Consider the following 24,062-nt stretch of genomic DNA (forward strand, 5'->3'; position numbering starts at 1 on the left):
ATCTTTTGACATCTAAATACGTACCTACATACCTACCTATACCTATATGTATATTTTGATTTTTATAAGGTGACATCTACCTATTTTTAGTGAGTGTAATATGCAGCGTTAGTATTATCCTTTTGAATATTGTTTTATAGACCCAAGTATATCGTACATAGATCTCTTTATTCACGGCTTCAAATGCACTGTCTGTTTTTAATATCACTTGTCCTTTGGGTCCCATTTTGAAATATGATCGGACTACGCACGAAACACTTTGGTCCGCCGTTACAACCAATTATACTTTTAGAGAATTGCGTTTAATGAGGGTAGAGTACCTATACCTATTGAGTTTTAAGTGTATATATGAAAAAAAGTAGCGATGGGTTAATTCTAAATTTTTTACTTTAACGATAGATACTTCATTTTTTCAACTTGTAAAGGCAGTAATAATAAAAATAACGTTGAAAGTGACAGGAGATATAATGTAGAGTACAAACAATAATACAAACTTACTCTTGAGTTTTAGGTGCGTATTGCATCATAGATTCTGGTATTTATAAGAATATTTGAAAGTGAAAAAAGTCATTTTGCAACCGAACTGCCCTTTGTGGAGGCTATAGAACATTATTATCTGATTGATTTACCCAAATCGAATATTTTTAATAAAGGTTGAGATTATACATGCCTTTATTTTATGTGTTGCTAAAAAATATATACCTACTTATGTACAAACGATTTACGTTAGCCGTCCAATAAGCAGGTATGTACATAATACATATAATTCTAGAAAGTAAACGATAAGAATTTTGCTGCAATAAGGAATAAGGCTACCTATCCTCGTCATTTACTGACAATGAGAATCCTGGACAAATTGTCTACAATAAAATAAAAGCTACAACACAGCTAATAGTCCATTGGATATTTAGGTTTCTGTCTACCACAAGTTGAAATGTTATTGGTTGTGAAGGAGCTGCTTTAGTTTACGCTCCTTCCACAAGAGGGGATATATCGCCCCTCTCCATCATCGACTTTCAATTCGTCCGGCAGTTCCAGTTAGCACTTAGCTGCTCATTCCGTGTCGATTGGGTATTGGCGCAGAAATTGTTGTTTTTGTTTACTGATTTCATTAAGTTACTTAGTGATAATAAAGAGTTGATATAGTGGATGTTAATAAAATGAAGGAACCGGACTCGATAGCGGTGTTTTATCAGTGGTAGTATTTTTGGTGTGGAGCGGAATCAGGTACCGTCGGGTACCAGAAACATGGTGACATTAATGCCTTGCAATTATTTGAGCCCTCAAACGTCAAGGTGTGCGATGATTGAAAAGATGTGCGACTCAAAGGTAAATAAAATACAGGTGTACGGGTATTTGGAAGGTGTTACCCAATATTATAAATCTATATATCTGCAAATAAATAAATGATCCCATTCTTCCCTGACAAAGTAACTAGGTATACCTTATTATTATTATTTTTTAATATTTAAGAATAACTCTCATAACTTAACATATTAACGAATTCTAAAAAAAATATTTAGCTACTTTCTTGTAAGAGGCACGTTTTTCAAAAAGTTTTCCTTCCGTAATTACCTATTTAGTATTATTACAACGCCCATTTCAAGTGTACATGTTTGATATCAGTGTGGATCAAATATCAACTTATGGCATGGCTAGTCAGTGGTGGCCATGTGTAATTCCCTAAAATCTCCTCTTAAAATAACATGCATTACTAAATATTATGACAAACATATACCTAACTATTTATTTCACATGCGAGTATGTATCTAAATGTAAAAAAATGACTAAAAAATATTGACGAAAGCATTGCTTAGTTGTCTGTCGCGCCTTCATTTTGGGATACATACCCGACCTTTGAGAAATTTGTCTACATATATTGTATTATTGAAATAAAAAGAAATATTCTACTTCTACAACCTTTAAGTAATATTGCAACAAGTCAGATATCTAAAAGAAAACGGACTTTAAATAAATTGAATCAAGGTGACGAATTGCCTACCTATATACTACCATATATAGAAACTTTACTAAACAAATAAATCCTGAAATATATGCCTACGTAGTGCATACTTATTTTCTTCGTTATATTTTAATATAATTTACATCTTGAATGTTTTTTTTATTCTCTTAACGTATCATTTTGTCTATTGATATTAGCATTTTAATTCATATTTAAATGTACTTACTTTTAATTTGAAAAGATTGTGGAGTACCATGCAAAATGGAAAAAAGCCACTAAAAAATCATTAAACCATTAATATTTACTATAAATCCGAGACAGTCTCTTTCAAATGTCAGTCATGGAATGTTGCTTACGTTTAATGGAACGCCCTGTATATTTTTGTAACTGCCAAGCTGTCACAGTAAATTATTTTCGAGGAAAATTCTTGTAACAGTTTTTAATAAAACTTAGAATAACCAATTTATTGAAAAGTAACATTTTTCAAAAAAATTGTTACATTTTGTCGGTGATAAAAGACGCAATTTTTCCATAAAAATAAAATATCACTGCCTATGCTACTAAATTTCCGAAATAAGTACCTTTACAAAATTACAAAAAAATAAACTGGATTAGTTTTTCAATTTAAGACAAATTTACATAGGATATTAATTTGTCCATATTTCATGTTTTCTATAAAAAAGAACAAAACGTAGTTCGGATGTCAAAAAAAATAATTTTTACAACAGTCTTCAGTTGTTATATCCGACGGGACAAATAGTATAATTATGTTTTGATATAATATAGTGGTAGTCTTTATATTTTTTAAAATTTCTTGATATTTGATATTTTAATTCATTCAGTCCGTTTCCTATCCCATTCCTTTTTAATAAATGTATCTACATATTTTGAAATTATTCACCTACAAAAAATTTTGTAGGTATGCCTAAGTAAAGATATAGCGTTATTTCACAATTTTTATACTAAAAACAAAAACATTCTGTTATTTGAAAACCAACTTACATTTTGATAATAAAACTGGATAGAACCCAATCCGAACCTAACAGGGATAATTTGTATTCAATATGATTCTTTTTTTTAATATATTACCTACAAGGTGAATTCATACATACAAGACCAATTTTTCTGTCGATTTTTAGTACAAAAAATCATATTTGGATTTGGTTATCAGGTTATTTGGATATGGTTCAAGGTATGGACTGCTTATCCTGGGGCTATTTTTTTAAATTAATAAAAAGTGTTGTGTACTATCTTGCCTAAACATTAACTATTAACTAATACATAAAAGTTTCACAATCATCACTGTCCCTTAGAAACATTAAAATGATAGGTACCTAAAGTATTTGTTAACGCTGCCAATATGTACTTGAGTTAGGTAAATCAGCTGTGACTTTTTAGGATTTGTAAAATCTTTAAAGAAAAAATTGTATTTACCAAACTTTTATCGGGAAAAGTTTACTAAGATAATGGAAAAATGTTTAATTTAACACTTAAATATTACCTATATTGTTTATTGTTAATTAATTCAATTAAAATTTCCTATTTTTCGTTTAAATTTTGATAGGGTCAAAAAAATACTGTTTTAAATTCTTTTGTAAAACTATATTAAGTATTTATAACCTCACTGTGAGTTATATATAAGTACCTTTAGGATTCAATTGGAGTTTAGGATTTTTATATCTTATAGAATATTGACTAAAAGCGTTCCACAAACTAATTCAATAAATTTTTTCCTAAAATAATCTCGTCAAATGAAAACAGTGTGCAAAAGATCTAGCAGATAAGATTCATAACTGTTGGTATTGCAGGAAACAACTACTCTATTTGGGTTACATACCCTAACCAGCATTGAAATACACTGAAATATCTATCAAATAGCTAATAATAATTCATAATTATTATCCAAAATAAAAATAAAAAGTGGTATGTCAAGTATTATCAATATAAAAACGCATACCTGACATGGTGATATTGATAAATAATGCACTTTTTCAAATAAACATCTTCTATTTTTCTTTTTCGACATCTTAACAAAGACCAACACGTAAAAATTAGAAAGATCTTGCTATTTCCACATTTTATTAGAATTGTTTCTTCAGGTAGTCTGAATCAATAAATATAAAAAAAAACAAAATTATATAAAAAAAACACAAGACATTTAGAAAATGGTATTTTGAAACCACATAGTTAAAAGTGTTAAGTGTGTACTAGATTATGTGATTTTTTTTACCGTACCAATATTTGCTCTTTTTTTACTAAATATCTTTTTTAAAAATATATTTTATCGCTTTCGTGTTTTTTACTTTATTATAAATGTGTTAATTCAAATAAATTGAAAAAATGTTTTCCTTAAATTCACATATACCTACAACACTTGACACTGTCGTTTCAAAATGTTTTTTTCTAGAAGTTTTGTGTTACTTGGACATATTTTACATTTTTTAATTTATTATTTACTAGCTATTTACTAGATATTGCCGATGTAATTCAATTGGTGGGGCATCTAACCCATAGAGTCTGCCGTTTCCTGTAATACCGACAGTTACCAATCTTGTATGTGAGGTGACTTCATTTGATTGGATTTATTTAGATTTTTTTTTTATTTATTCGAATTAATAAAGTAAAAATACTAGATAAAATGTAGGTAGATATATTAAAATAAAAGAAAATCTATGATACATTTGAATAAAAAACATTACGTTGTAAAAGAAAGAAAATGATTTTGTTAACTTCAACGACTATCTTCTGTACGAATAATTTTAAAATATCTTTTTTTAAAAATCGTGATCGTGTTTTTTGCCACACTTTAAATTATATTGCAGAACATACACATAAGATGATAAGTGAGAAACGTAAGTCCAAGTCCAAAAAGGAATTTGCAGTGTTGCACATCTGTTACACATTACGTATTCCTACACCTATTTGCTTAAGTTGACCTAATGTTTCTAAGAAATTAGATGATATGAATATATTTGATTACGTGGACCCTACATTTGTTATTTGGACAATAATTTTGTGAATTTGCTTTTGGAAATTGAAATTTCTCGCCGCAAATGCGCAATTACAAAATAATACCTGTACTGTTTCATCGCCTTATGAATGATACGATATTTATTGAAGCGAGTAACAAATGTTTACTATTGTGCGACAAATAGCAAACAATAATAAGTATCATAAAACCTTTGCAAGTGACTGCATGGTTAAGCAGATTACGATGTTTAATATAGATTCCTATGGGATTTTATAAGGAAATTAATACGAAATGATCGTACAATATACATACATATAGGCTGTTTAGAAATTCTCAAGTATTTAAAGGGTAAATATGTAGGTATATCGAGGCTTCGACTCACAGTATTTACCAACGTTTCTATCCGTTACATCGTATTAAAAAAAAATTAATGTGTTACTACTGTTATTTTTAAGAACATATTTGCATTTCTATTTTCTACTATAAAGAGTATACATTTATTATAATTATAGCCATGCGGGGGTCAACGTCTAAACTGTCCTCGAAGCTCAAAGTCCAGACTCGTGTTTATATCTAAATTAACGGGTTTGACTGAATGAAAGAGAAAATGAGAGCGTGGATATTGTCCTAGCCAAACTTGCCATGTTTCCTCTTTATGTGCAATTTCTATTGCAACGTTTACTTACATAAATCTTACATAAATTAATATCTAGTAGTATATTACAGTAGGATAGTATTTAGTAGTAACTAGTAGTAGTAGTTAGTAGATGCAAACTCCTGGTATATCAGAAAGACCTTGTGATCTTTAATTTAAGACTGTCAAAAAAGAAAACACGTACCACATTCACCTATTCAGAATTGTATTGTTAGTTAACTAGATTTTGATTTTATAAATTTTTTAACTCTAAAAGCAATGAATATGTCACGCTTGGGAGAATAGTCACAATTATAATTCAATAAGGATCGGTTAAAATTTTGGACAAGGAAAATAATACAGTTAAAAAGAAAATTAAAAGAAATCTCGACGGTGAAAGATGTGTTTGAAATTATTGTGTGACCTTGGTTCCTTGTTGGCTAAAAGATGAAGTAAGTACCTAATAATAGAATAAACATCATAGGATATTTTTAACTATGGAAACAGGCAGAAACAAACAAATTTAAAACAGTCTATATCATTTCAAGAGACAAAATCAGATTGATCTTCGAAACATAAACAAATTTTTGAGGTGTGCCTAACTATCTTCATAAAAATAATCCCCCGAATGGTCATTTTTTGGGGCAAGAGTTTTTTTATTAACTGCAATTTACTGATTTTTTCTTATTCATGTGTCCATTTTTTGTAATTATTTTCTCAATAAAACTCACTAGGTACTTTGTACTTATAAGAGAATACGTATCTGATATTTAGGAATATGTATTGCAAGTACAAAGTTAAATTTTACCTGTAGTTTTGTCACTAATTTTAAAGAAATACTATCACCAAATACCTATAAGTATAAATAACACCCCTTTTCGAGGATAAACATCGCCAAAAGATTAAGATACCGGTTGATGCCCATTGCCCATACAGAAAAATAAAAGCATACTGTAGCCAGCATGGCTGAACACATTCCCTCTTTACTTATTAAGGCAAAACTTATGTTCGGTTGAAAAGTGCGGTACTTCAAAGAACGCATGGAATTGGTATTGGCTTTACTTACCAGATGTGGGTCTTTACTGACGTACCTCGGAAGTTACACAAGTGGAGTGGAGAGAACACATTTTATTGTGGGACAAGGCAAACATTTCATCGGGATGCTTCGAAAATAATGCCCTGTACGACATATACACGGGGTGTCTACCGTTAAGTGTTTACAAGAACGCCTCGAGTAAATTTATGGAAATGTTTTTTGATAGTTTTCAAAATGAGTTGTGAGACATATGTTCAAATTTATTTATGCTTTACCATTCATAAACAAAACTTGATAGAATTAAGGAAATTCATAAGAACTAGTGTCATACAGTGGAATATGACCAAGGCATACGTTTACTTAACGTTCTTTAAGGTTCTACAATAGACCCAATCATTTTCTAATCAAATAAATATAATTTGACAGTTTCTTTGCCATGAACAGTTTTACGTGGCGTTGAAAATAGACTAGGCGGTATCTGTTTTGGTTTGGTTTTTGGCTTTTTGGCTTTTTGGCTTTCAAATATCACTAGAAATTAAAATTTTTCTATGCGCATAAAAAACGTGGGCTTAACTTTTGGCGGCACAATATGTTTAAAAAAATCGAAAAATGTCATATTTTTCTTTCTATTTAATTATGTATCTTTTCAAGAGTTGATTTTAGGCGAAAATGGAAGAGGAAAAAATATGTTTGTAATTAATTTTTTTACAAAACATGACTAGTTACAAATCGAATGAATCATGATTCCTATTATAAAAATCGAAAATATCGACAAAAATGGGGATAAAAAATATTACTTTTTAGGGAATTTTTTGGGGTCTTTAAGTTGGGTATAGGACCTTCATACTTGGCTCCAGAAAACTTCATGTTATGTAGAATCATCACACAAATTTCATCAAAATCGGTTCGATAGATTTTCCATAATAATTTTGCAATCCAGATTTTGAAAACAAATTTGCAAATTTTCAAAATTTAGCACAACAAACACCATGGCCCTTAGATACTTGAAAATTTAATCACATATAGAAGGGCTCTCAAGCTTTCAATTTTTTTTTGAAAAATTCGAATCGTCAATTAGGAGAGCTCTGGCTCTTGTTTAAACATTGGTGGAATTTTAGTACTTATAAACAATTAGAATAACTTTGTGAATATTCAATCAAATCAATTTTTTTAAAATAGGTTTTAAAAGTTCTTGGAAAGACGCTTCTTTAAAAAAAACAGATCGATTGGTCAATTAGCCATTTAAAAAAATATCGTTTTAGTAGCTACTGCAGAAATCTGGCAACACCATAAAGAATTATTTGTAAATTTTTTTGAAAGTTATTTCCTACAACTTTGTATTTGGAAGTACTAGTCTATTACTTCAAATAAAAACCAATGTTTAAACAAGCGCCAGAGCTCTCCCAAATAACGGATTCGAATTTAAAAAAAAAAATTTGAAAGCTTGAGAGCCCTTCTATATGTGATTAAATTTTCAAGTATCTAAGGGCCTTGGTTTTTGCTGTGCAAAATTTAGAAAATTTGCAATTTTTTTTTTCAAAACCTGGATTGCAAAATTATTGTGCAAAATCTATCGAACCGATTTTGATGAAATTTGTGTGATGATTCTACATAACATGAAGTTTTCTTGAGCCAAGTATAAAGGTACTATACCCAATTTAAATACCCCAAAAAAAATCCCTAAAAAGTATTGTTTTTTAACCCCACTTTTCCGATTATTTCGATTTTTACCATAATAATTATGATTCATTCGATTTGTAACTAGTCATGTTTTGTAAAAAACATAATTACAAAAAAATTTTTTTCTTCCATTTTCGCCTAAAATCAACTCTTGAAATAATAAAAACTCTATCTTCATATAGGTATTTTGATTTTTGAAATCTAATCAAAGTTCCTGTCAAATGATATTTACAGAAAAACTTCAATCAAATTAAACACATTTTTTTTAAAAGAAACAGCCTATACATTTCTCGATATTTGAAGTCTACGTAAAATGTCCTATCAAATTATGTGCCATACATGATATTTATATTCAAATTTTTTTTCAAGGTAAAAACAACAAAAATTGTTTATTCCTTGAAAGAAATTTCTTGACTAAATATTATGTGATGACATTGAAAGGAAATAAACAGGTTTCAAAAAGTGAAAAAGAACATTTCACAAAAAAAAATAGAATAAAAAACCTACGATTCAAGATTTGTCACAACTTAAACACAAGATTTCCAAAATTTGCGTAAAAGTACATAGGTATTATTTGATCACTTGTATTTAACAATTATTATTACGTTTCAAAAACAATTTTACCGTTTCATTTAGTTTTGCATTTTAAAATTTGACATTCGAAGAGTATTCGAACAGCTTGCGTTTACCATGTACATACATACAATGAGATGAAAGGGTTGATCCCCTAAATAATCTCCCATAATGGATTAAACTCTAAAAGTATGCATAATAGCATTGTAGACAAATTCATATTTACCTACTAACCGATCTAAAAATGCGAACTCTGTTTGACGGTTACCAATTAAAAAACTATTACGTGAAATTAGATTAAAAAAATTATTCGTAAATTTCAATGTATTTAGGGTATCTGGATTTGTTTTTCGAGCATAGGGCCCACTTTTAGAATTAATTATGGATATGAAATTATTGATTTCTCCTATTCCTATGCAATTGTATTGTCTATTGCATAATAAATATTATTATTAGTATATTTCAATAATTAATGTCTGAAAAGTTCTTCAACCTAAAAATAACTTAATAAAACATATTTGATGATCATAGACAACCTACTGTGCAACCTACTTCTTTCTTTTTCTCTTCATCCTTAGAATCATTGCACGGAGGCAAAAAAGAAACTACTGTTTTATCAAACTCAATAAGTATAAACAACCTAGTTGTTTCTTATTATCTATTATTTGGATCAATGTATTTTTCTTAAATAAAAATGTACCTACTAATTATTCACTAATATACAAAATTTGTATACGTCACTTAAAAGCATTATTTGATAGATTTTCGATTTTATAGTAGTGTTTTTTTTTAATATTTAATCTTCCTTTCTTCTGACGAATCTATGATCATTAATATCGATAACGCAAATCGAAGTTTAGAAAATGATTAATAGTAACATCCTTGTAATTAGTCGAAAATTTCAAGCGATAGGTACTCTTCCTGCTTTTTACTATTACTGGCGATTTCTTTATAACTTATTAATTTGTATGTTTCTTTTTATATTCTAGATGAAACGACCACGTGCCGACGCAGATTCATCTGAAAAGGAAACGTAAGTTTTATTAAATAGTATCAAGTAGGTACCTAGTACCTACATGCATACCCGGCTAGAAAAATTTCATTTGTTCTATAATCTTCTCGGGAAGATCGAATCCGGGAAAGTTTTAGTGACATAAACTGCAAAAGATATAATGCACCTTTCTAGCTTTCAAACCATCCCGAAAAAAAAAAGAAAAAATGTATTCATAATTTAATATGAAAAATATGTTTACTTTTTAAAACAATATAAGCGTCATACACGTACTAAAAACTTATATTTTAAAGCACTTATACTAAGTGTTATAATTTACGTTCCGAACAAACTGTAGTTGTTGTCCATTAATAAGAACTGCATGCTGCACAGCAAAACAAGAATTGGTAACTGTCCAGTTAAAATTTCGCACAATCCTATTATAGTTTTTCCGAAGTCAGTTGAGCATGTATAACAACGCCTAGCAATAAAATTTAATGAGTTTCATAGGGGTCCCTAAAAAAGTTGTCTGCTAAAGGTAAAAAATTATAATAATTTGTATATTATAATGTATAGAAAATATCTATTATATGTTCATTTGGCCAACAACATATATTAATTATTTATGTCCTCAAACAATTTTTGATGGTAAATTTAGTTTTGTTCCGTTTTAAAACGTCTCCAAAATGCCATGTTGTAATAATATCTATTAGTAAACAAAATATCCCTTTATTGCTCCCTTTCGCAATAATTGTAACTTGATATTTTTTTTTGTTCAATAATTTTATGAAACAAACTACTGACAGACTACTGAAAAACAATTGAAATCACTAAAATCATAATGGATATTAAATAGTTTTCCACACAATATTAAAAAATATATTTTTTATTACAGAAATATAGCATATAAAATATGTTCAAGTATCTATACAGGGTGTCCCAGAGCTATCTTGACAGTCATTATCTCGGAAACTAGTCGATATAGAAAGAAATGTTGTATATAAAAGAAAATCATTTGTGTATAAACATTTCTTTCTATCTCGACTAGTTTCCGAGATAATGTCTGTCAAGATAGCTCTGGAACACCCTGTATATACAGGGTGATTAACAAATGGTGACCAAAAATGAAACTTCGTATTCTTCGGTGAATTTTAAGGGGAGTCTTTCCTATAAAGTTTTTATCTTCGTTAAAAAGATACAGGGTATTAAGCGAGAAATATATTTTTATTATTATAAGTATTATAATTAGGAAATAATTGCTGGTGTCATTTGAGCTAATATCAGAGGCCAGCAAATAAATATTTGGTGTAAAAAAAATTGAATTAAATTTGAACTTGGAACGACACATGAGCATCATTTTAAAGATCGAAACACTACAAAAACTAACTCAAAACGATTGATTTTATTTAAACAATTGAAGGATCAATTCACTTATCTTAGGCAAGATAGTAAAGGTATTTTTTCACTAAATTAAATGAAAAAATTACACATATTAAGATTTATCTTAGAAATTATACATACACACACTTTTCATTTTTTGAACTATTCCTTAATTAATGTTCTTCTTTGTTTCTTACTATTTATCTACCCAAGTCCCGGTTTTGCCAATTTCTAAATAAATTTATTTGCCACTTACTTAAATCTATCCAACATTCGTGTAGGTATGCAATTTTTACAAGACAGATTTTAATGGCAAAAAAATTTATTCGAAAAAATAGGCTTTAATTTTTTTTAATTTTGTTGGTAGTAAACACTGAATACACGTTTCACATATACCCACCTAAAAGTCCATTACTGTTCCAATACAGGGTGTCCGTTTGCCGTCGCACTATCGGGATCTCGGTTGTTTTAAAATATACAATAAGGTCAGTTAAATTATGACAAACTTGCGGAATTTGATTTACATTTCGAAGTTGTCGATGGAGAAGAAGAGAAGAACACTTTTTCGTGGGCAAACGAATTATTTTGTTTTTCTTATATGGGATTTTTGCATTTTTTAATTCCCCTCAAAATCAAATCCACCTCTTTAGTCTTCATTGTTCTAACTTTAATTTATTCAAAAACATGTTTTAATAAAAGTGTCAGGGGAAATTATTTTCCGTTTAGTGATATCAAGCAATTTTTCGTAGCACAAAAAATGTGGTTGCCAAGGTAACTGACTTAATTTTTTTAAACGGCACCATATACTTTTTTTTGGTGAAAATTAATACATTGGACCCTTCTAAATACGATACAATACAATTTTAATGGGGTCACATAAGAAAAAAATACAAAAAAATTAAATTTTCTATTATGCTTTTGACACTGTTTATCAAAATAATTATGAACATCAAGTTAGCCATGCCAAAATCAGAACAATGCCAAACTGTCACTAGCTGTCAGTTGCTTGTAATTGTGTGCATTGTTGCAGTAAACGTACTTTTTAACTCAATTTTCTGTGTACTTAAGTACTTAGTAAGTTATAATGGCGCTTGAATTAAATGAAACGGAAAGAATACAGGTTTTAATGATGGTGGGGATATGGTGACAGGAAAATAACACAGCGGGAAGTATGTGAGTTGTTTAACGAACTTCATCCAAACAGACCGCAAATAACACAATCTTGTCGTTCCAAATTGTTAAAAAAATTTAACAAACTACATACAGGGCGGCCAAAAACAGCTACTGATGACGATACTACTTTAAATGTGCATCTGTCAATACAAGAGAACCCACATTTGTCCAGTCGGGAAGTTGGTAGGGTGCAAGCCATTTCACATCGTTCTGTGTTGAAACAGCTCCACAAGGAAAAGTTTCATCCATACAAGATGCAGCTCGTTCAAGAACTTGTGCAAAATGATTTTGCAAAACCTGTTGAATTTTGTAACACTGTGTTAGATAAATTTAACATGGATTTGGAATTTGGCAAAAATATTGTGTTCACCGATGAAGCCACTTTTATGCTTCATGGATTTTATAATAAACAAAATTATCGACATTGATGTCAAGAAAATCCTCATTGGATACGAGAAACTCGAACCCAGCGACCAGAAAAAATTAATGTCCGGACAGATATACTAGGAAATAATAAATATTATTGACCTGCCATTTTGCACAATTTGATACAACTGTACGAGTTTCGGTATTATTTTTTCCGTGAATCTAACCAACGGTTGAGCTATTTCAAACAATGTTGTAGTAAGTTGCTTAACGATAGGAGCAGTTATTAATCAAGCCTTCGTCGGTGTTAGACGTGTTACTAAATTTAATGTGTACTTATATACTTACAGGAACTAATATTAGTTAGCAAATCCGTCAACGTTAAATTTGCGCAGATGTTTCAAAACCTTTCCAGTGTTTTAAATCTCTGTAAAAGCCATCATAATTCATTTAAAATAAAAGTAGACTCAACAAATTAACCGTGAACACAATACCAGCTGTCGATGTTTACTGACCAGTCAGCAGTTATTTGATGCAATGAAGGCATGGAATATTTATTTATCTGCAGTGTTCTCATGTCATGACCTACTAACAAAGTATAGCACCATAATATACTTCTTTTTTATTCAGAATTGTACAGGAGGCACTACAATCCGAAAAAAATCGATTTTTGATGAAATAAATATTTCGATTTTTAGAAAATGTTTTTATGCCTGCACTCCCTTTTTCAGCTTACACGTTTATTGTTGATCCACCATTTGCACTTTACATACAGCAGGTACAATATTTGTTGAGATAGAAATTCAAGAAAAGGATAAACCAATAAAGTTCCGTTATCGGAACTACTGTAACAATTTACATTACATTTTCATTTGGAAAATAATTATACACGTTAAAGACCATATCTTCGATCGGGAATTAAATTCCTTTTTTTCACCTCCTTTGATTTATTCTAATAAAAAGTTACACTGAAAATGCACATGACGACATACTTACGAAGAAATACGCCTTCGTTACTGCAAAATACAGTACGCCAATGTCTTTCTACGTCGGGAGTCGGATGCGGTTCATTCCAAGGAAGTGACGCAGGAGTGCTCTTCGAATTTTATCTCAATAAATGTCGTACGGACGGTACATGAACGCAATATTTCCCCAAATTCAAAGTAATTCTGTAATATCATTGAAGAAATAGGAAAATGGATAATGTTTCACTGACTTCCTACCATTTCATGATCTATAATGACACTTCTTTTTACCATTCATTTTTCAAGTTTGTTTTATGCAGGTACTTAGGAACATAGTGATAGGATAGTAGACATTTGATTTAGAGATAGAAAGTTGAAATTAAGAAATCTTATGATTTTTATAAAAAAAAATATTTAAAAATCATTATAATCCATTTAAATCGTCACAGTGTTTTTTACATAGGTAATAAGGTACATACAGGTACGACGTACCTAAATAAAGTAAAAGTGACAATAAATAAATTTAAAAAAAAATTACTAGTGCAGTAAATGACACATATTACTCCCAGGAGTAAGATATAAATTTTTGAACTATATATAACGATCGATAATAAAGAATATTAATTAAACTAATTAAATAAATAATTTTCTCAAAACACTACAATAAAAGACGACACAACAGGTTTAAATTAACAGTCAGTATATAGGTATAAGTATAGGTATTCATATATTCATACCAAAAAATCTATCATTTAAATGTCAACTATACTGCAGTATCTAGTACTTAATTTTTCATCCGTTTTTAGTTATGTTTACTTTTCTATGTTTAAATTTAAAAATGAGTGTTACCAAATTCGCTTTCATACTCTCGAAAATCGCAATAATTTTTAATTAATTTTAGGCCTAATGAGGAATAATTAAGAAAACAATTTATACTTATCCGAGATAAATGAGACACAAAGAAAAACATGTTTCGTTTATTTCCTTGAAGAAAAGACTTATAGCTGTTTTAGCTTGTCAGTCTATTGATGAATAAATTGACGAAGTTCTTCATGAATTAATGCACGAATTTATTGGTAAACAGTATGGTTTTACACTGCTACAGACTTTATCAAGTTTTTTGACGCATGAATCAGTTCTACCAACGAATCAAAGAAGCAAATAAATTTCAAAAATGTCACCTTTCCACTCATAATTGTAGTGATACAACAGCGGTACCGTTGTGACACATATTACCGAGGGGCGATCCGCTAAGGAAAAAACGTACGAAGATTACAACATTTCTGAAATCTCTTGTAATGTATCTGCAGATTTCAATATCGATTAAAAAAAAATTACAAATTTCATATAAATAATCAAGATTACAATATCTTTCAACCGATTACAAAACATTTCAGGAGATTTCAGAGTTATTTTAGTAGATTTCAATGATTATTTAAGATTTCAATAGGATTATTCGAAATTAAAAGAAGATTTCAAAATTTCTTAATAATATTTCAAGGAATACGGGAAGATTACAATAAGTTTTGAATGTCCATTTGAACAAAAATAATTGAATTAACTTCAACTGTCATTCATTTCATTCATTAACAGTAGTGCTTTGATTAAGAATTTCCAGTATCATTTTTACGCAAAAATTGTAACATTCTGATTAAGTTTTTGTTCGAATGAACGTTAAAAACTTTTTGTCATGACAAAAATGATAACGCCATTTTGAAAGTAGGTAAGTATATATTTTTATTGAAAGATAAAAATATAATAATCCAATAAACTAATAAAAATAAAAAAAAAAAAAGTAACATAAAATAAACATTTTCCCAAAAAATAAATAATAAGAAATATTTTAAGCTTTTATTAACACTTGTATTTAATACTTTACCTGTATACAGTGTATTTAAAAAAGACGCGGCAATATTTAAGGGGGTGATTGCCCAGATCATTTTATAAAAAAAAGTTCCTATAAACATACGTCCGCAAACGCTTCGTTACCGATCTACAGAATGTTGAAATTTCATTAAAAAAACAGTAAAAATTAAATTTCTCCAAAACCTCTTGATATTATAATGAAATTTTAGGCCTGTCAATAGCTATGGCAGACGCGTACTTTGCAATACAAAACGATTTTTTAGTCTTACCAGTGACTAGCTATTTTTAATGAAAAAAATAGGACCCCGCTGGTTTTTCTAAAAATATAATTTTTTAATTCCTTGTTCAATTATGAAGAAGAAAGCTTTCCTCAGATTATACGCACCGTACGTCACACCGTTATTGAGTAAAAAAATAAAAAACATTTTATTGCGCACCTAAACCCAATGTTGTTTTAATTGAGAAATTTAAATTATTGAACAAAGAAATTCAAATTATCAAATTTGATTGATTTTTGAAATGTGGTACATACTGTTGTTTGTAGTAGGTAATAATAAGGGGCTGCGTTTTAGAGAAATTTAATTTTTACTGTTTTTTAATGAAATTTCACATTCTGTAGATCGGTAACGAAGCGTTTGCGGACCTATGTTTATAGGACTTTTTTTATAAACTGACCTGAGCAATCACTCCCTTAAATATTGCCGCGTCTTTTTTAAACACACTGTATACAAGTAAAGTATTAAATGCAAGTATTAATAAAAGCTTAATATATTTTTTATTTATTAGTTTTTGGGAAAATACTTACCTACTTTCAAAATAGCATTATCATTTTTGTCATGACAAAATGTTTTTAACGTTCATTCGAACAAAAAACTTAATCAGAATGTTACAATTTTTGCCCAAAAAATGCCTGATACTGGAAATTCTTAATCAAAGTACTACTGTTAATGAATGAAATGAATGACATTTGAAGTTAATTCAATTATTTTTGTTCAAATGGACATTCAAAACTTATTGTAATCTTCCCGTATTCCTTGAAACCTTATTAAGAAATTTTGAAATATTCTTTTAATTTCTAATAATCCTATTGAAATCTTAAGTAATCATTGAAATCTACTAAAATAACTCTGAAATCTCCTGAAATGTGTTGTAATCTTGATTATTTATATGAAATTTGTAATATTTTTTGAATTGATATTGAAATCTGCAGATACATTACAAGAGATTTCAGAAATTTTGTAATCTTCGTCTGTTTTTTCCTTGGCGGATTGCCCTTCGGAACACACCAATCGCACCATATAGGTTTCTGTCGAGGTTTCTGTGGCATTCTTTGGAAAATGAGGTAGGGGGGGGGCCGTTGTACAACGACTACATCGACGAAATTCATTAGCTGATTACATAGATTACAGCGAGGATTACAGATAAGATTACGTAGATTTCAGATAGATTACATAGATTACAGATAAGATTACGTAGATTACATAAAGATTCCAGGGCAAACGTACGAAGATTACATCAGCGGATCGCCCCTCCCATATTATATAAATATTAGTTTTTGTAAGTAACAAATCAGTAAAAACAATGCAAAACTAGCAAGACGCCACACAATTATTTACATATTCCAATAACATAACCTCATTACTGATTTGAGGCTGGAAATCTGTTGGGTTGGTACTTCTGAACTTCAAGCTTCAAATTGCTTTTTTTTACTCCAATACGACCATTTTTATCAGATTTGAAAAATCGCCGAAAATTAAAAGATATTCTTTTTTGACCCTTTAATTTTTTCCACTAGTGTATAATGGGCAATGTTTAAGAAAGTAGTTACATATTTCGAAAATCAAATAGGTATTTTGAGTAAATATCAAATATATATGTATATACATATTTCGATCGCACGATCTGCGTACAGACATTAAAAACTTTATGTGAAATGTAGGAAATGTGTATGAGAATGGAATGGCTCATGCTCATCTTGTCCACATGTCGTTTGCTTGTTTTATGCCGACTCAACGTATTACTTTTGAAGTCTCACCAGTGTTACAGCTGAAATTCGTAATATTGAACTGGGCGACTGTTTTACTTTGCATGAGCTGGCGTCTGGGCTAGTTCCCGCCGATGGCGACGGTGGTCCACTGGGCGATGATTGTTCGCATATGTTGTTTAATGATTTTTCACATCTAACTTGATAGTTACGACCAATGACCATGATTTCAAGTATTTAATACGTTCGGCGTTCTTGTTTTAGAAACCATGTGACAAATTTAATGTCCAGTTTCTGAATTACCCCTCAAATTATAATTTAATATTTTTTTGCACAGAGAGAGAGACCTTGAATAATTGATTCCCTATCGATTGGTTTTGTTCTGCTCATGCGTTCAATTACGGAGGAAAGAATTTTGATTTCTGACAGTAACAACTTATTCAGGTTATGTTGCGATAACATCATCAATTAAATCTAGGATCTTCTAGGCTGGGGCAACATTAAGATTCTAGAAAACTTGTGAAAGTGACTGTGGTTTCAAGTGTCTGCCCTCAGTTACACGCCTAATGACTGATTCGCATCTAACATAAAAGTTTGATGGTTTTAGGACTTTCACGACCCGTACTGATATTTAAAGTATCCTCGCGGTGAAATTTTTGCGGAGTCACCACCGAATATGCTGACAGTGAAAAACGGCGAAAGGTTTGAAAGAAAAAAATCCGGGCTTTGGGTGGCCCGCGCACATAACCCTGCCCCAATTACACAGGTCATTATGGAAGATTTCAGGGGACTGATAGCAGGTTCGCTCCCACAAAGCATGACACGAGAACAACAAGGGCAGGTCAAAGATTCCTAGCTAACACTAAGAAAGTGCAATATAAGTCTGTAACTGGCGGCGACAGAAATGTTATATTTTAAGTTAAAAGTATATTGATATGAATAAATGACATGTTTAAAAAAAATACCTTTTTTTGCTAGAGATAAAAATAAACAGCAAACTACTATAAAATAAAAACTAGAAATTACGAGGGTGGTCTGAAAAGTTTCCGACCTAAGAAAGATACAAGACATTTTTTCAAAATTTTTTTTTTATTTTTCAACATAGTCTCCTTGTAACTTTACACACTTCTCCCAGCGATGCTCCCATCTCTGTAACCCGTCCAAATAGTACTCGGCGTTTTTCTCTGCAAAATAATTGTTCACGAAGGGGATTGCCTCTTCATTTAACGAAAATATCTGTCCTCCGAGCGCAATTTTTAGATGAAGGAACAAAAAGAAGTCGCTTGGGGCTAGATCTGGTGAGTAAGGCTTATGGTCAAGTAGTTCAAACCGTAATTCGTGGATTTTCACCATGGCAACCGCTGAGGTGTGAGACGGTGCGTTGTCTTGGTGAAACAGGTTTTTTTTTTCTGCAAATGTGGCCTTTTCCGCAAGTTCTGCTTTCAGCTTGTCAAGTAATGATGCGTAGTATGCTCCTGTAATGGTTTTTCCTTTTTGAAGATAATCGATTAAAATAACTCCATGACTAACCCAAAAAACAGTCACCATCACTTTCCCAGCCGAAAAAACAGTTTTTGCTTTTTTTGGAGCTGGTTCCCCCTTTGCAGTCCACTGTTTGGACTGTATTTTTGTTTCGGGCGTATAATGGTGTATCCAAGTTTCATCTACAGTAATTAATCGGCGCCAAAACTCGGATTTATTGCGCCTAAACTGCGCCAACAGAGCGTTGGAAATGTTCATTCGAACACGTTTTTGGTCTAACGTGAGCAAACGCGGCACCCAACGCGCGGACAGCTTTCTCATGTTTAAATGTTGATTTAATATGTGACAAACACGTTCTTTTGACATGTTCATAACCTCTGCTATCTCTCTCACTTTAATTCGGCGGTCGTCTAGCACCATTTGGTGAACTTTGGCGATGTTTTCGTCGGTAGTTGCAGTTTTTGGAAGTCCCGAACGTTCATCGTCTCCCAAGCTCTTAAGGCCACGTTTAAATTCAGCTGCCCAAAATTTCACTGTGGTAAATGATGGTGCAGAGTCCCCATACACAGAATCCAACTCATCTTTGATTTGCGTAGGCGTATCGCCTTTCAAAAACAAATATTTAATGACAGCTCGATACCCGATTTTGTCCATTTTCATAAAAACACTCACATCAACTCACTCAAACGACTGTTACATAACAACTGCGCGTCCAAAATGGCTGAAACTAACTGTCAACAGATGAACAACGAAATTCACTAGCTTCTATTTACGAGTGCTGCCATCTTCATGTTGAGGTCGGAAACTTTTTAGACCACCCTCGTATATTAAATGTTGAATGTTTATTTCTTTACATATTTAATAAAATTATTGCAATAATTATAACAATTAAGTTGCCATTACAAAATATCAACGTGATAGCCGCCTAGGTACAAGATAGATTACAGTTCAATAAAATTTTTATTGCCAATCATGCCGTGTAGGTAATTGATTTTAAATAAATTTTTTGCTCAGAAATCGTTGATTTTATGAAAATTTACAAGAGACCTTATTTGTTTAGAATAAATTAGGCTATCTGAACTTAATAGTAAGATATTAATAAGAAAAAAAGTTACAAGCCTTTAGGGATGGCTTTGTCTACCCCTTGCCGTAGGGGAAAACCAACAAATTGTTTACCGAGTGCTTTCTCGATAGCAGAAATATAATTTCATTTCTGTCACTTATTTTTGTATTTCAGAAAAAAATTAAAAACTACATACTTTTTTTTTGGCTCTCTCTTTAAGCGGTAGTATGGTCAAAGGGAATGTTAAAATGAGATTTTCTTATATGAAAGATCCACCTTATTTTTCAACAGGAAATCACCCCCGGAATTTTCTTGTGCTTATATGTTTACACCCTGTATAACATGTAAATAATAAACTTTCTAAAAAGTTATTATCACTAAAACCCGTTTTAGGTCATAATACCTACATAATACGTAGTTGGGTACACACAAATAGATTCTACTATTGTGATCATGTGTTATCCCATTTGTTTAAAAAATACGATTTACCGTAAACCATAAACGAAATGAGGTTGTCATTTAATTTGTTGTATGTAACTTTACTACAATTATGTTAATGTCAATTTCTATTTAGCTGTAGAATGCACATAGTTGCGTTAAATACTAATAAAATCCCAAAATTTCGTAGATTTTCTAGGAATGTGTTGTAGCTATGTCAAAATTTTCCAAAATACTTCTTAAGTGTTTATAAATTTTCTAGAAATTATCTAGAGGTACTAACTTTATTTATACAATGGTTACAGTATGTAAAGTTGCCGAAACAGTACACATATATTTTTTTGTACAAAATGGAGGACTATCATATTATAGTATTTTTTTCCGTATAGGCTTAAGTGTAAATAGTGTCTTTGTTATGCCTATAATCTTGGAAAAAAAATAGAAACTAATACGACGTTATAAACCGAATATTATTTGTATTTGTTTTCTCTCATTTGTGGATTACCACTTTATACACAAAGGATCCCTTTTCTTTAGAAAAATTCCGTAAACACAAAAATATCTTTATACCAATCTGTCCGATTTCATAATACCCTATTCTCTATTCATTCAATACTTACGTTCAGATGACAGGGTCCTGTTGAAACTACTACTCTTTAGTACAGACCAGGTAGAAAGATTTTTCTTATCTTTTCATTAAATCTAGATAGGATTGAGTTTAACGTTGAATAAGGAATGTTTTCAGAAATCCTCCAGCGATGGAAAGATCAATGACACGGACAAAAATGTTTAAAATTTGCCTTCATTATAAAATTGTTTGGATCGTTTTTTTTATAAGACTGATACTACTCTTTACTGGTTGCTATAGTTTTACAATGAGTTGTTGAATCCAGTGCAAGTTAAGCTTCCTTAATTTTTATCGTTAAATGAAATAATATGCAAATAAGTACAACTTTCTTCATTATTAAGTAGATTACTTTAAAATTTTTATTTTACGCACCTACTTCGATAGTCAATTGTTTTTGATTTCTTGGCATCATAGATGTGCACCACAGAATTAAATTTTGAATTTCTTTCTGAGTTTATCGGCATGTAAAAAACAACCAGAGAACTCGTATTTAAGGGAGCGTTACTACGAAAAACTAGACGCACCGTTGTACATACGTATATTGTTTTTTCGAATTTTTGTTTAAAGTCGTCAAGACGGTTTCTGTCCGCTTAAAGTTCATCTTGACGTTCTTACAGATAGTTTAATAGGGGGTTACTTTTCAGCGTGTCCCAGATTGCCAGTATGATTGTACCCTCAAGTCTTTATGCTCAGATAATCATCTTGACAAGGGAATTGTACAGACGGGCTAAAATGGTGACCTGACCTGCCCGTGTATACATTTCAAACATCCTTTTTGTAAAAGCAGTTTAATAATCATCAGGCTAATAGTCCTCCTAATATCAACGTAGCTGCTTTTATCAATTTGCTCCAACATCTGAAATCTATTAATTATTAGGAAATTATACGTAATTTTCTACGTACGAGAGGTATTTTATCAGTAAAGTTTATGAATAAATAAAATCTTTCGAATTATTTATCTGATGTCACTGTCATACCATCACGTTGCCACTTTTTACATTCTACATATTTCTACATATATGAGAAAATTGTGTTTTATCTAAGGATCATAATGTTAAAAAAGCATTTCTAAGTTACTACGAAGAATCAGTAATTAAAACTCCCCTTCAAAAGAGTCTGTTGAAATTTTTGCTAGAGGCAAGGCCTGCGATAGGAATAGATTCAAATATTGGGATACTTACTACGGTGAATACAAAGAAACCTAAAAAATTCGTGTGGAAGCAATTCGAAAATTGCTTGTACCTACTTTCCAATATTAGGTCTACAGGTAGGTGAGTAATATGCGAAAAATAGACGGATCAATTTATAAAGACAGTGTGGTAAAATGTGTATTAGTGGTGTTATATTCATGGATAAATAAAAGTTACACATTGCATTTGTATTTGTTTTCGAAGACCTAATAATTCTATGCAAATTAACGATAATATGGACTAGCGCAGAATTATTGCCTATTTCCAATTTCATTGCTGTTCAAAGCAGTAATAAGAAACTGTCATTTCTTTGTTGAATTATCAAATTTGATTAATTAAAATCGTTATTAAAACTACTGATAACAGTTTAGAATTCGACATCCCATGTTCGCAGCTTTAGTATTTTTTTCCTTTTCTTTGCTAATCCACTATGTAACTTTCGGTAAAGTTCAGGAAACGTAATGATAAACATAACGGGTAAAAACGTCATTTTTTTTCCTTATTATGAATGTATTGTCAGCAGCTTGTAAACTGTCTTCTTGGAGAAAACTTGTATAACAGTGAAGAGAGATTGTTTCTAACTTGTTTAGATTTTCTAAAACTCTTATCAAAATAATGTTTTAAATCACTAAAAATTATGCATTAACCGCCCCCCTTGAAAATTATTAACTTCTTATGACTTTACATATCACTGACATTTTATTGCCAATAAATAGGAAATTTCACCACGTTATTGATATTTCTTCAATTCCAGCAAACCTTTTTAAATATTATAATTTGTTTTGTACAATTATTATCCAAAATCAGGATGCATACTAAAAAACAACATTTACATATGTGATACGTAGAACTAAATCTAACTATCCAACATTTGTTTATAAACTTTTGTGTAGATGTACATTTATACAAATGCTTTTGTGTTTTTTGTTTTCCGACTAGGATGGAAAATAGAAGTTTTAAACACAAACATTTGCCTGCAAATCACTAGTGTGAACAATTGGACATATATTTTATTTAGAATAGAAAACTTTGTATTTTCTAGGGCATACATGGACCTATCCTCTTTATTTTATTAGAGTCACCAGCCAATATAAATATTCGGATTCGCAGTCATTGGTAAGAATTCAAGGATTATTGAGGTTCACTAAAAATTATTCAATTCCAGAATAACTTCCTCGCACTTCCGGTTATAGCGTAAGTCATCATCAAATCTGTTATTTCAAATGGAACACTGTATATTTATGCATTTTTTAATTCTACGGCAAATTGTAGACTATTTTCATATGAGGTACTATAGGCCAAAATGTGACAGTTTTCAAGTTATTGGAAAATATTAATTTCAACACAGAAAAATCTACGAGTATGGTGGGTTTATTTAAAGAATCGCTCTTTTTAATTTAATATACTGAATTATTGTTTTTGATGAACGATAATAAAAATTACAGTTCGTTAATCAGATACCGTTAATTATTTAATTCTTTAATGCATCAAATTCACCGTAGATTTTTCTATGTTGAAATCGATAATTTCCCATTTTTCAGCTTTAACGTCACAATATTAGCCACACGTTCTTAAACACTTTGTATTATTTTTTGCAAATTTGACATACACTGGTTGAATTCCATTGCTTTTAAATTATCCATGCCAAATTTCATTAATAAAAAAGCTAAATGCCGGAG

General features: G+C 30.5%; 1 protein-coding gene across 1 annotated transcript in view; it reads left to right on the top strand.

The window, feature by feature from the left end:
- Nucleotides 1–1,052: 1,052 nt before the first annotated feature.
- The window catches only part of LOC108911379 (eyes absent homolog 2), a 68,389-nt gene continuing 45,379 nt past the window's right edge, over nucleotides 1,053–24,062 (top strand). The window contains exons 1-2 of the mRNA XM_018716302.1: nucleotides 1,053–1,329; nucleotides 9,847–9,890. Of these exons, the coding sequence (XP_018571818.1) occupies nucleotides 1,249–1,329; nucleotides 9,847–9,890 (125 nt within the window). The 5' untranslated portion in view covers nucleotides 1,053–1,248. The remainder of the gene's footprint in view (nucleotides 1,330–9,846; nucleotides 9,891–24,062) is intronic.

This window comes from Anoplophora glabripennis, unplaced genomic scaffold (assembly GCF_000390285.2).
Source record: "Anoplophora glabripennis isolate ALB-LARVAE unplaced genomic scaffold, Agla_2.0 scaffold620, whole genome shotgun sequence".
NCBI lineage: Eukaryota > Metazoa > Arthropoda > Insecta > Coleoptera > Cerambycidae > Anoplophora > Anoplophora glabripennis.